General features: G+C 40.2%; 1 protein-coding gene across 1 annotated transcript in view; it reads right to left on the bottom strand.

The window, feature by feature from the left end:
* The window catches only part of Adamts3 (ADAM metallopeptidase with thrombospondin type 1 motif 3), a 126,182-nt gene that overhangs the window by 4,886 nt on the left and 105,952 nt on the right, over positions 1-15,344 (bottom strand). Inside the window, exons 15-19 of the mRNA XM_055595450.1 lie at positions 13,614-13,697; positions 10,611-10,774; positions 6,077-6,242; positions 3,347-3,479; positions 1,139-1,346 (exon numbers count right to left, since the gene is read on the bottom strand). Coding sequence (XP_055451425.1) covers positions 1,139-1,346; positions 3,347-3,479; positions 6,077-6,242; positions 10,611-10,774; positions 13,614-13,697 — 755 coding nt within the window. The remainder of the gene's footprint in view (positions 1-1,138; positions 1,347-3,346; positions 3,480-6,076; positions 6,243-10,610; positions 10,775-13,613; positions 13,698-15,344) is intronic.

Raw genomic sequence — 15,344 nt, 5'->3', positions numbered from 1 at the left:
CACACACACACACACACACACACACACACACACACACACACACACACTACTCACACTACTTGCCAACTCTGGAGTTCTCTCTCTGTGGAGGAGGTGCTGCAGAAAAGTTCTGAGGCCAGATGACCCTGGGTTCATACATTGGCTCTCTTGCCAGGTCCCGGCATGCATTCCCCAACTCCTTTATTTTTCTTACAGAGAGCAGAATTTACTCTCAAGTAAATTCTTGAGAGTACTTCCCAACTAAGCTGAGAAACTTCCGTACTGCTGACGTAGGCAGGACCAGGCAAAAGCTTAGTTCCAGGTCTCTAAGGGGAATGGGTAGCAGTTCTCCATATTATGCCCTGTGGATGACTGCTCCTTGCCTGTTCCTCATTTATTGGGCATGGTTTCCACTTTCTCCTGTACCTGCCTTTTGATGTCCCATCTTTCTATAAGCCCTCTTACTTTGAGCCCTCAGAAATGTCAAGAACAGGGCATAATATAGACAATAATGCAAAATCAGCCGGTCACCAAACACCATTTGACCCCATGTAATGGCTATGTGCTGGGCAAACAAGGCGTACTGTCACTGGACTAAGGGCAAGAGCAGACTAAGACAGTGACTAAGGAGTCACAGTTCTCAGTCCTGAGCTATAGTCTAGAATTAATTGGACCTTTAGAGGCAGAGAAGGGCTTGCTAGGAGGGACCACGAGATAGTGGGGAGTTGAGACTACGGTGGTGAGCCTTGGGGAAAGATATTATTAAACCGGAAACAGGGAAGAAAGAACAGTCACATGAAGGAGGAGGCTTGAAGAAGCACATTTTGAAACACAGAAAATTTACTTTAACAGCTAGAATGAGAATAGAATAAAAGGAGTGTGTGTGTGTGTGTGTGTGTGTGTGTGTGTGTGTGTGTGTGTGTCTGGGGAGGGTGGTTACTGATGAGCAGGGCCTTGCACACTGTGAAGGACTGGAACTCATATAAGAAGATGTCAGCTATGATCTCAGAAGAATCAGGGGCCTTTCAGATGTCTCCATGTCACAAAACACCTGATCATGGCTTGTCCCTACCACCCCGTATCCTTAAGCCCAAATGCTGTCTTAAAGTCTAAACTTTCCCTAACCCCTTCACACACCACATTCTGACAAAAAGCTCACCTCATTCCAGGGCCCTGTCTTCCACTGGGCGGGGCAGGGCATTCTGTTGCAGGGCCTGCGGCTCTCAGGACGGTCCCCCATGCAGTACTTGCTGTGCACGGAGCGGTTGGTGCCGTCATGGAGCGGCTGGAGGCAGCGTACGGTGCGGAGCTGGTACCCAGAGCTGCCGCAGCTTTTGCTGCAGTGCTCCCATTCTTCTGCTGCCCAGCTGTGGGAGCAAGAGGAGGCAGTGAGGGAGAGCTGGGGCACCCCCCCCAGTGCAATGCCCAGGCACTTCCCATCTTCTGTTCTTATGAGGGCACAACTCTCCGACAAGGTGCCCAGTGCTTTGCTTTAGAACAACAAAAGGACTTGGCTATGACCCTCTTACTCATGAGATGTCGGGTTTGCTCGTTGTTTTAATATTCTAGATTTCACTATTATTAGACCTTAGTGGGCCTGAGAGAAAGGTCATGCGTGCAGGCCTCGAGAGAAGGTAGCTCCTTGAATGTGCCTAATAAAACTGTTTCCTGGGAGTCATTTTCAAAACTATGTCTCATGGAGCATTCCAAAATTCTAATGTCACTGGCAGAGCCTTAATGCTGAAAGCCAGCTGTGATTACAATTCTCCCATGAGACACATCTCTTTAATTAGAGTCACAATTGAGGCCTTCAAAGACGAGCACCGTTCCTATTCCCAACACTCTTTTAGAAAAATTCTAAACACCATATTTCATTTTGACAGGCTAGGTTAGTCTTACACTACAAATAGCAAAGAGTTACTAAGGTATTGACATGGTTATGTGTCAGGACTTCCTCGTTATAGAAGGGACAATAAACTGTATGCCTCAAGTATATACATATACTGACCAACCAGACGGAAAAGGGAAAAGACTGAAAAAAATTCAAATAGATGACATATCAATGGCATCTAAGAAAGTGGAACTCACTGAGCAGTGAGCAAGGTGGTTGTGGGGATGGAAGAAATCTGGAGATAACAAAGGGCTCAGCTGCCTTCAGAGAGGCTGGTTTGCTGACCTGCCAGGAAGCATAGTTTGTATGGCTAACAGCAGTGTGGAATGCATTTCAACACTGGGAAGCCTTTTAAAGATGCACACCACATAGAAAAGGCAAGGGCTTGAGTGTAAGTATATACTAGTTACCTTAATTTTAACATTATCAAAATAGACTCATGCACCATAAATGTGGTTCCTTGAAAGTAAATGAAGCCTAAGGTACACACTACACTAGTAAAGATGATCCTGCTGGCCCCTCTCATTACTGAGAAATTGCCTTCTGCTCACAACATCTAAGAACTTAAAAGGATGAGAAAAGTATGTCCTATAGAGCTGAGAATCAAAATGACCACTAATTTTCAACAGCAATTCTAGAGTCTAGCCAACAAAGGGACAAAGATTTTGAGATTCTTGGAGAAAACTTAGCAATATTTACCTACGTGCATGTCTCCAAGAGTTCAAAGGTGAGAGCAGAAGTGAGACATTTCTCACAGCTGTACTTTCACCTCTTCACATGTTTTTCCTACGTGTCTACATTTAAATCCTCCATATAAAATGTTTTCTTTGTTATACATGTGTTTCTGAGTTTCTGAGGAAAACAAGTACCTCTTGAAAGAGATGAATGAACTGAGTGATAAGACATAATTGATTAAGGACACCCAGAGAGCAAGGCTGAGGCAGAACTCTGCACCTAAGAGGAAACCTGAGTGTTTACTACTTAGATGTGCTTGGCCTTCAAGACCAAGCAAGAAAGGAAGCTATGTTATGCTCTTACAATATCACTCATGTGTTGAGATGCATGTGACAATCATCTCCAGATACCACTGTCAGTAAAATAAGTCCAGATTGTTAGAAGCAAGAAAGAAAAAAGTGAAGTGGGGTCTATAGAGAGTGTCAGAGAATGCTACATCTTTGAAAGAAACTCAATATCTTAATATATAACCTGTCACTTGTCCCCCCAAAAAACTAATGGGCAGAAGGCACCCCTTAGATGAAAGGAAGTACTAATCAAATATTAAAAGAAACAAAATAGCTGAAAATATATTTGCATTGTAGGAGTAGGGATGTAGGGAAAGGCAGGGGACCACAGCTTTGTACACTCTTTCTGGTAAGTCTGACTACTTGAAGAGGTCAGTGTAAAAGCTTGGGACTAAACCTTTAAAGACATTCCAGTCCCCACCACCACAGCAGGGTTGCACAATTAAGTGCTTACAGCGGGTGTGTGCATTCCTGAATGTTGCACATGCGTCTGATGGGTTTCGGCTTTTTATTGACCTCACAGAAGCTGCGATGAACCATTTTATTGTCACTTTTCCTTCGGCATCCATATTTTGTATACTGGAAACCTGGAACAGAAAATCAGTTCTGTTTAGCCACTTACTAATGGCACGCTTTTGAGTGTTCACGCACGCATTCCTTTAATAAACATCTGCGTGCACACTGTGCCAGGTATTACAGTAGGTGTTTACAATTTAAAAGCAAGTAGAAACAAATTCAAAATTAAATTGGCTTCTTTTCTCAGAACTTACATTTAGTGGATACTAAAACTTCTTAAGCAGTGCCTGTGTACTTTCGAGTGAACAAGAGGGAATGTTCCCACCATAGTGTGAGGGAGGGGTAGGAAATCACGTGGCGAGCAAAGCTGAGTAGCATGGGTTGTTTTTTCAGAGCTCAGTGATGAACTTTTTGCAGAGGCCACTAGCTTCGCAGATGGGAAGGGACAGGGAAGTGTTACAGGCCAACATCCCCTTAAGCAGAACAGTGTTGCTCAAACGGTTGCATAAAGCAAAGGATATGCCATCAGTGCCACACACAGGAAAGAACGGGAAACAGGTTAGGTGCTTCCGGTGGGGAGAGAACACGTCATGTGTGAAGAGGAAGGAGGTAAGAAAGCATGAGAGCTACAGTCATGAGCCCCACAGAAACATTTAGATCTGAAGGTCATTATTTTGATATTTGTAAAACAAACAAATCCACAGACAACAAAACCCTCTACAAATTGAATACTTTATAACCTGTATAAAAACGTGGTAAGGAAGCCGAGTATCTATATGAATTTAGATTCATCATCACATTTACTGTCCAAATTACAGTTTACCATACATGCATTTTTCTCCAAATTGCAGACCTCTGGATCCTTCGCTCCTAAACATTTCCCATTCCTCCAAGATAATTCTTACAGTATAATATGCAGACAATATTCAAAACCTGCCATGGCCTATGTCAAGTTCCTTGCTGAAGCAAGGCTTTTCCAGTCAGGGACCCTGTGCTTCACCTAATGTCCAAAATCTCCTCAGCTTCCTCAAAAAAAAAAAAAAAAAACAATGAGGGAAGAAATTCAGTACAGCAAGGCAGAATGTTACTCAGGTAACATGGTGTGAATCCTATGTTTTTGGAAAAACCACTTAATGTCCCTGAGTTTCAATTTCACCATCAGTATAACAGAGCTAAAACTAGTACTGACAACACAGAGCCACTGTGACTACCAGCACATGGATATCTGAAGCATTCAGCATGGCAGCTAGTGTCTAAGACACAGAATAATTACATATACTAAGGCACTTTTCTTGAAATATATATGCCAGTTATTTTGTACAAAGCCATTGCAATATGCTTTGCTTAATGATCCTTAATGATGAGACTCAGCTTATTAACTCTATGCAAGAACACTACTTGAATGGCTTTGTGTCTTCAGGGCCACATGTCAGATGACTGAAGGATTTTAATTAGATTTCACATGTTAGAACAATATAATTCAACTCATTGGTTAACTTAAAAACATTATCATGTAAATAGAGAAAAAATCAAAGTCAGTACAGGAGGAATAAACTTCTCTTCCAGAACAGTGGAGAAAGCCTGCAGAGGCAGGCACAGATGCCATGCATATTAAAATCTTGTCACTGATAACCTTGAGGATCATGGAGATGTCAAGCACAGATAAAAGGGAGGCTCTGAATTAAATCCGTATCTGTGTTGCATCAACGAACGAAGTGTCATTCTCAAAAGCCCTAAACATTTTATGTCCCTTCCCAGAAACACTGTAGAAATATAGTCTGGAATATTAATTAAAAATTGGTTTACCCAGAATTCCTTACTATGAATATATGCTTAGACACAGCTATTCTTACTAGCACGAATAGAAAAGAGGGGACGTACATATAAAGAACAAGATGAAGAGAGGCAGCAACCAGAGTAAACAGGATTGTAGGAAGTTTTAGATTTTGGGAAAAATGATTAAGTTGCTACTGTGTTGAACATGAGACATAAAAAAACAAAATGAAAAACAACCTGCAGGACATTAGCATGGGGGTATTAGGTTCTCCTTTGGTTTAAGTGCTTTTCAACATGCTGGTTACGACCCTTTTTGGGAGGTGGAGGGGGACAATCAACACTTTCACAGGGGTTGCCTAAAACCACTGGAAAACACAGATGTTTACATTATGATTCACAATGGTAACAAAACTACCATAGCAATGAAGGTCATTTCATGGTTGGGGGTTACCACACCACGAGGAACTGTATTAAAGGGTCGCACCATCAGGAAGGTTGAGAACCACTGTTTTAAGTGGAATCGCCTCCTTTGCAAAGTCTGACAAATAACTAGCAAGGATTTTGGATTTAGAGTTCAGTTGTTGTGGTATGTTTCCAACTGCAGCTCCAAATTACAGACAGTTCTTAGAATAAAAGGTTGGCTTTCTATAAGACATGTTGACATAAAACCTACTGGTTAGACAAAGGGAAAAAAAAAAGACATGAAAGGAGAAGAACTCGATGGAGCGAGGAAAATGAGCAGCAGGAGTGGGCGCGGGAAAGGCGAAGGTGAGAAGTGTGCGCGGGAGTATGATCAAGATACGCTATGTAAGTGCGTATGAGACGCCGTAACTAAGCACATTATCGTGTCCACCAACACACAGTGACGGTTTACAAACGGCTGCATTGTTACCTCCACCGCAGGGTTTGGAGCACTGAGACCAGCTCTTTAACGCCCACTCGAAGGTATCCAGCTCCTCCTGGATGACATTGTTGCTGTTGATGGTTGGCACCGAGTCTTCGTGGATGATGTACTTATATGTCAGGCTGGAGCGGGTGTCATTCTCCTGGGGTATGATCTAATAGATGTGCGAGAGATGTAACCAACATATCAACAGCCGGGACTTCACTGCAAACGTGGGCATTTCAGGATATTGATTACTTTGGAAGCTGGAAGATGTTTAAGGTAGTGTTTGTTCCCGTCAACCCAAAGTGGTAGTGCGCAATAAAAAAGAAAAATGCGAACACATAAAACTTGGAATATAATGATATAAAAACACGCTGTAGAGTAAAGCTTCATGTTACCAAGGTAACTCATTTTCTGTGGGTTACCTTAAATCATACCATCTCTTCAGCGTATTTTAAAGTTATTTATAATACATTGCTTTGTTATAGTGACCATGTTCCTCCCAGAAAAGGGGGGGGGGGAACACCTTCTGGGAAAAGATACAGAAAACAAAAAACAGCCATAACTCTGTAGAATAAGAGAAAATCCAAAGTAAGTTTTATTATTTTGGGATATTCTCTCAAAACAATGGCATCATGTATATCTGTGTGAACATAAGCAGCATTAATCAATACTGCTTATTTGCTCCTTTATGGAGACTTCTCAATTTCCTGAGAACTGTAAAGGCTTCTGTGCCCTTTAACTTTTAAATACTCCATTTATCACTACATATAATTTCCTTCTATTGATTGGTTAAGAAATACACCATTTTAGGTAGTGTGTCTTTTCCTGACTTGGGATTTTCTTGTTCTTGATCCACTGTGCATTCATTGTATGCTTGCTGGCCATCCCACACCGTTTTCGTCACTGAGTTTTAAAAGCTTGTGACTTCTGACTTGCTGGCATTGGCTCTGGTTTCTCTGCTCATTCTAGGGGAATTCTCTGCCAGGTACTATGGATGCTTAAACAGCTTCCAGAGAAGCTCAAGTGGCCAGGGAAGAAGACCGTCAGCTGCTACATGGGAAAGGTTGGCATGCTTTGCTGAGGCCTTTCAGCAGCCATAGGTGCTGGCCCAGACATCCTAGACAAGCCACAAGGTGACGATGGCCCTGTGGCCAACTACCTCCCGAGAGTCTCTGTGTCACAAGTGGTCAGGTAACCTACTTTCAGATATACCATCCACAGACTCTATGGAATATGCTTTTGTTTAGCTACTGTGTTTGAGGGACCCTGCCATATAGTAACAGAGAACCAATTTTGATATATATGTGCAAAAATTAACTTAATTTATATAAAATGATCACAAATAATTAATAAATCTAAATGAAATGTAAAACGTTTAGAAAATAAGAGAAATGTTTTGATGTAACACCTAGATATTAAGCCATTAAAAAACTTTTATGTGAGAAACTTTAGTGAAGCTAAGAGAAGGAAAATACAAGCTGGGTACTGGAAAATATTTCCAATCATGTATATTTGACAAGTCCAGTGAGATACAAAATGAACTCTTTAAATTCAAAATTAACAATGGACAGCAGATCTAAAAGGCCATCTCAAAAGACAAATATCTATAAAGTAAAAGTGGAGAAATTTGATTTAATTTAGTATAAATTTAGAAATTTGATTTAGAGTAGTGTAACTTTTTAACAAGGCATCCAACAACGCATTTCAAACCAAGTAGATGCTTTCTGGATTCTTCCTTGAGAGCAATGGATTTCCCTCCCAACACAGAACTGTAACCTGCACAAAACCTTCTTGGTAGGGGTGGTGGATATCATAGCAGATGACAATCTTCCCCCAATGAAAAGGACACGCCCTGTTCTTACGTCCCCACAGTGTCCAGAATCTAGAGGTCAAGCATGAGCCAAGCATTGTAGTACTGCTACACTGACCATGTCAAGATCAGAGCTTGGAACCCGCAGGGCCTGAAGAGGAGAAGGCTGCCTGGAATGGTGTCCCAGAAGCTTTCAGGTCCTGACCAGAGGCCTGGCCTCTGCATGGTCAGTTAGAGATGCTGTGTGCTCTCAAGAAGCTATCGCTAGATGATAATAAAAAAGAGACCAGAGGACAGCCAGGGATGAGAGTCAGGGGGACTTTTCCCAGCAGAGTGAAGAAGGCTCAGTTAACATCTGAAAGATTCAGTTAGGTCCCGAAGGCCATGCTGTAAGCATAAGGTAGAGTAGAAACAGACCAGTGATAATGAAGAGGAGGCTTCAAAAGGTCAAAGACTTAACAACCTCTGGACCAGAGCAAAGTAACTTCTCATGCATGAGTATAAAGTATAAACTCAGAAGCAGGGAATGGTGGGTCATCAGGGAGAAAACAGAAGCTTCCACAGAAGCAGGAAGCTTGGAGACCTGGAATGTAAAGGGAAAGCTGAATATAAGGAGTAAACATATCAAGATCAAAAAGATTACAGAGACTGGCGAGGCTACAGAAAAAAGAGGAGCTTTGTACACTGCTGGTCGCCATGAAAAGTGAGACAGCCACTATGGAGGCGTCTCAGAAAACACTGAGCTACCTTATGGCCCAGCTTTACCACCCTTGTGTACGTACTGGAAGGAATATTAACACACCACGGAGGTACCTGCATATCCATGCTCATTGCAGCGTAATTCCCAATATGAAACCAACCTAGCTGTCCATCAGCAGATAAAGAAACAGGGGTATATATGAAATTGGGGTTTTATCCAGCTATAAAGAATGAACTTACAGCATTTGCAGCAAAATGCATAGAAGTGGGGAGCATGCTAAGTGAAATAAGCCAGGCTCAGAGGAACAAACATCGCATGCATGTGTTTCCTTTCTTACACACAGGAAAATTATTGTGTGTACAAATGATATGAAAGTAGAAGGGAAATACGATGGAACCAAGGTGTCCAGAGGGAAGGGAGGACAAGGCAGTGAACTTGGTGGGAAGGAAAACTAAGTAAAATATTGCATGTTTAGTCTCAGAGAGATGTGTATCTGTAATGTGAAAGCAGAAGGTAGACCAGAGTGGAAAGGGACCAGCTGCAGGAGGAGGCAAGGAAGAACAATGGGGGTAAATATGAGCAAAGCACCATGACATGTAAAATCATAACGAAATCAATTCTCACACTAATGAAAAAGAGCAGTGTATAATCCTTAAAAAAATCAGCTATAGAAAACTGGCATACCATATTCAGATTTCTCAGAGAAATGAGATCCTCACAATAAATACTGGAGTCTAGGAGACAAAGGTTCTGCCAACCAGGAAAACACACCTCCTGTTTATTAGCCCCTGAGTAGAATACTTCTTCAGAGGAGGCTGCTACCTGAAACCGCCAAAACTTTCTGACACTTGGGACAGCTTTCACACTTCTAATGGTTTTAATTGTGGCTCAAACAAAACCTTCAGAAGTTCTGGAAGGCAACAATCTCATTACCAGTTTCAAACTTTGTCACTCACTTTGTTTCCATCTTATCTCTCTGTAACTACGAGTACATTATCAGGCCTCCCCATTCTATTCAGTCTCACCCAGAGGCTGCCTGCTTCATACACTTTATGAAACAGCACCCCTGGTTGGCGAGGCCTGCACATGACTCATGGCTATAAGGAACCCTCCAAGGCTTTCCACCAGAGAAGACTCCTGGAAGAAGGGGGAGGCGGGGGCTGCTGAGTGGGGCTCCTCAACAGACAGACCCTTTCTGAGGGCTGTGACCTCACTTACAAATATCCGCCGAACAAGCTCATGTGTTCTGCTGCGGGTGGCCAGATGGTTCTCATGGATCATCCCTCAACTCTTAATGGATACTTCTTCAACGATTAACATAATTTGCACATAACATAAAGAGTTCTTTACAGTCTACCTCTTCAATGTTGCCAAAACACTGATAGTCGTCTAAATAACAGATTTTCATACCAGGCGCTTTTCTGATAAAATTCTGGTTTTTCTGCTATGTTTCTCGGACATATCACCTGTGTTTGTTAAGAAAATAGCTGCCGGTATAGAATTCTTGATGTGTTGTGTTCATTGTATATTATAAATAGCATGCTTATTCAGCAAGTAAGTATGAAGACATCTCTAAATCCAAACTACAAAACTGATAATAACCTAAATCTACATTGCTTGCAGATAACCTTCAAGAACTGAGGGCAAAATACTTGCATTTTCGATAAATTGAAAGGGGCTGAGAGAATTCATCGAGATTTCAATACTCTCATATCGCAGAAACTGCCAAAGGAAGTTCTCCATGTAGAAGGTAAACAATAGTGAATCAAAAGAGACATCAAAAATGTTAAGTTTGCGATTAAATATAAAAACCTACTTTTGTTTCTGTTGCCTTTAACTTGTCATTCAAGTAAAACATCATACTTATCAAACTATAGGAAAATGTTGCACACAGGACAGGGAGACATTGATAAAATTACAAAGAAAGAAACAAGAAAATATCCAGTCATGTAGGTTAGCTAAACGTGTTTTCATTTAACTTAGATTATAAACGAGGCCGAGAACATAGCATGCTGCATGGCACATACCAGCACAATGACGGGATCACGTAGGGGCCCATCCGTGTGGAGGGTTTCAATGTCATCTTCAATGTTGTAGTCCCACTCCACACCAAGATCTATGAAGGTCCGAGACTTGGCTTCCTCCCCTTTGCCGTTTAGAATGTAGTGACCTGTGGCTTGGTTCTTGATAGCTAAGTGAAGGAAAATGAGTGATGGGCACACTTTTAGCCTATGGCGGTGTTGATGACTCACAGCAAATCTCCCCAATTTTATTAAGACCAATGACTCCTCTTCCTTATTAGTATCAAGCAGTCAAAATGAATGTTAGCTTTAATGGCTTCCCGCTCCCCTCATTCATCATTTAAACCATTGAGAAGCATTCCTGCTGACTTAAATAGATAAAAAGAGTGAAAAGTAATGTTTGCAAATATTCCCATTTGGAAACATTGTCAAAGATATTAGCACATTCTAACTCAATCATCCTATACATTTCCTTGGAAGGTGGGACCACTTTGGATATAATAAACACTTTGTTAATATAAACTATCTCTTTAAAGATTGGTAAGATATTGATTGTCACCCTAAAGAGCTAAACTGATTTTCAGGCCAATAGTGTTTCTGATGATGACCACTCAGGATATTTATCATTGATACAGTTCTTAATGCGTTACCAATCTGCTGTTAGGATATAAAACTTTTCTAGTGGGAAAATAACATTAAAATGTCAGTTTAGAGGTATCCATCAGTAAGTGAGAAAACATTTCATAATTCTAACATCATTAAAAAACGTATTTAGCTAAAACCACTTTTTATATTTATTTCTCTTAAGCGTTTAAAACAATTATTCCAAGAATAATCTGAATCCTAGGATGAACAATAAGGATTTTAGAAACTAGCAAATGAACTATGAGCAAATGCTTGTAAGTTAAGCCATCTTGATGGTAAATATAACTTAAATAGCTCTTGAACCACCAAAATAAAGACTTTTAGGACATCACAAGTGAATGAAAACAAATTTGCTCCAAAATTTTACAGAGCTGACAGCTAATCCCTAACTTTAAGACACCTCAGTGTATGCACAGGCAGGGTGCTCCTGCCCTAGCAGGACAGCCTTGCTTATACTTTTGAATATGTTTCATATGCAAACTGCTATAGAAGGGCATTCTGTACTATTCTCCTGTAAAAGAGAAAAAGAATCTTTTTTGCATTTGTCTGTGCCAATCAAAAACTGAAAGCTCCCAGATATAAGGAAAAATTTACATTGGAACGGCAAAAGTATCCTGTGGTAGTTTTTCAAACTCTCCATTAGCCATTTTTAACATAAAAACTTTTTGTCCTATTTCCTCCCCTTAATGTAGTACATTGTATTTTTTATCATCTCCTAATTCAGAGCAAAATATGATTAATAAATATAAACTTGTAAAATTGTTTTCTCAGGAGTTATGAAACAATCCCTTTTCTACAAAAAAATTGAAGTTTCAGTTTTAAATGTTTGTTTTAATGTAAGGATAGCTGGGAGAAATGATTAAACTTCACATAATATCCAACTAATGAATTTATATATAATCCTCATCCTTGCATGGATATGCATGTATACGTACATGTAAATATATCATACACATACATGTATACTATATATACATACATATGGCCCCTGTGTAATGTCTTTGACATTTCATGTCTAAATGCACGGAGAAGCAGTGCCAGCAGACAGAAACCACTTACCAAGAACATGAGGAGAAGCCTCGTCTTCTTGGATCAACACATGTCTAGCCCCAGGGGGCACATCAAACATCTTAAGGTACCCTTTGCATGTGTAGTGCATATTGGAGGAAGCAGAGAAAACAAAGGCAACACCGTGGTTAGTCCAGCATTGCATCCTCACTGCTCCGGAGTGCAGAAGAGGGCATCCATAAACCGAAAGGTGCATCTCGGAAATTAACTCCACAGCTGTGAGGCATCCCGCCCGAGGAGAAAAGTTTCCACTGGGGAGGAAGATTCATAGGCTGCAACTCATAGACCTATGAGTTGCACCAGCTACTCAGGCAAACAGCTATGCATCCCCGAATCACCCTGTCTTATCCTGGATTTCATAACTGCCTTTCTGAGTGGGGTCGAGTTTCAATGAAGGTTGTTAGGTGGTGAACTGGAGATACGCCTTCCATCTGCATGACACTACAAATAGTTAAGCTTCTATATCTTGAAATGTTTGAATATTTAAGAAACCTGCTTGAAGGAAAACTGAATGCAATGTGTATATTAGGTACTGCTTTTACACTGTTCCAGGCTCAATCTTCTAGGCCAGGAATTGTAAATTAATAGCCATAAATTGACGACTGGAACTTTATATCCTCATAGGAAAAACTTGAACAATATCATAAGCCCTACAATTGAAGATCACTTACAATTATGTCCATGACTATATTTCCACAAATTGAGAGGCAGAGATGTTATATCTCATGTCCAGTCAAAATGAGTTGGATCCTGGTGAGGAGATGCCTGCTTTATAATCCAGCATCTATGAAGCTGAGGCAGGGGGATCTTGAGTTTGAAATCAGCTGTTTAGGAAGGTGTTTCCTCAAATAAGAATAAATATAAGAAATTATATTTATTATATATATATATTATTATATATATAATTATATATAATTATACTAAACTTTTAGTAGATTGTGGAGTTCCTAGTTCATATAATCCAGGATGTATGCAAAAAGAAGTCCAGATAGAAATGTATGATTACTGATGTGATCAGAAAAAAGTCTGTTGTTTGTATATGTATAATTAATTCTCATCTATAGGTAGACTTACCCAACTCTTACATAATATTTATTAGGGTCCAAAGTAAATGCAGTGGTCATTTAGGATCAGGGTTTTCAGCACCTCAACCTAAGGAGCAGCCCCAATCCAGGAGCTGTGCTGTTTGCCTGAGTAAGCAATGGTTAAAAGCAACATGCTTAAGATGCTAAGGAGCGCCCATCAGCGTGAGGTCATTTATGGATGCCCATCTTTCTGCAGTGTGCTACAACTTACCCAGTACATTTTTAGTTTCTCTTGTTTCAGCAAGAGAAATATTACGAGCTCCTTTGGGCAAAACGAACGCGCCTCTCGTCTTCCCTTAAATAAAATGTCGTTAATTAGTGGAGGTTTCATGTTTATCAAAGTCTTGCTGTTTCATTGACTACCCCCATAAGCCATATAGATTTTTATTGGATAAGATATAAAACATATTCTGAAATTTTAAACGTTCAAATCAAAATGCGTTTACAGTAGTTAGCAAATGCTGGTAAACTGTTAATAGTCAATGAAAGTAAGACTGAGCATGAATGCAAAGTGATGGAGGTGATTTGAAGGTGAATACTTGCAGATTTCATTTTCCAGAAACTTGAGTTCCTTATGGCATCTCTTGCTTAAATGTTTGCCTGTTGGGAAAGGTTAATTAGTCTATTGCACATCTGTGACGACATTCATGAAAAGAAATGGAGGCTAGGTTATCTTTGACCGCTTTCAATCTGGGAGACTGAAGGGACATTTCACATGTTCTTTTGACCTTGACACTTGCTTAGCATAATTTTTGAGGTGGTCTGAAAAACAGTATTATGTCCTTACATTACACAAAAGCAAGAAAGAATTATTACAGTAAAAGAAGGGGTGTCCTTACATTAATTTATCCTAAAAATAAAACCAATTATTCCACACCCCCACATAGAAAACTAAATATAACTTCAGGGAAACAAGCACATTTCATCCTCTTCTAGCAAGGCACAGAAAATTATATTTGGTTTTGACAGAAGGGTAATATTTAAACATCAGTTCTCTTTGCTTTGCTAAAAGAATGCAAACAGCCAGCCAGAAGTGGCATTATTTGCTTCCAAACTATTTTTCAATGTGTAAACCACGGTAATTCATCATGAAGGCACAGGCTTCAAGGATCAGGGGCCACATTTGAAAAACGGCCACCTAACTGTCATCCAAAATACATCACAGAGCAAATCTGAAATTAAAATCCTCCAGAGTTAGGCAGCCTGGCTGTAATTTGTATAAAAATGGACAATGAGATTGCCCCATTTGGATGACGATGAACACAGCATTTTTATGTGTTCTTCTATAAGTTATAATCACTTGAAGTAAACCAAATGTCCTTTCAAAAGACATTGTTTATTTAATGTGTATGAGTGCTTTGCCTCCGCGTATGTCTGTGCACCAATGTCCAGTACCTGCAGAGGTGAGACGTGGCTATCGGATCCTTTGGGACTGGAATATAGCTGGTTGTGAGCCACCATGTGGGTGCTGGGACCAGAACCCAGGTCCTCCGGAAGAGCAGTCAGTACTATTAACCTATGAGGCAACTCCCAGACCCAAACTAAGTTTCCCTGTGCTCTCTGTCATCCCATCAGACACTGATAATGCCACAGGAGATTTAAAAGAATCTTCATGACAACGTCATGCCATATTTACCCTTAGCTGCTATTTTCCTGAATATTTTCCAAATAAATCCTCAAAAATATGTATAAATGCTTGTATGTAAGTATTATTATATAATTTATGCAACTACAAATATTTTAACAAATTATCTACTGCAGGGGGATAGCTTTTTATGCTATCTTTTGGACTTTTAATGTATATTTAACTTCAGGTTAAAGGGCTGTGATGAGCACAGAAAGTCACATACATGTGCTATCATACCTCAGATTACTTTTTGGATGTATTGGTTTTTTTTTTTCCTTTCATTTTTCATTCAAAACATCTGTTTGTTTAAAATAC

The sequence above is a fragment of the Psammomys obesus genome, unplaced genomic scaffold, assembly GCF_907164565.1.
Source record: "Psammomys obesus unplaced genomic scaffold, mPsaObe1.curated_primary_1811, whole genome shotgun sequence".
NCBI classification, from domain to species: Eukaryota; Metazoa; Chordata; class Mammalia; order Rodentia; family Muridae; genus Psammomys; species Psammomys obesus.
This window is presented reverse-complemented; position numbering and strand designations above follow the sequence as displayed.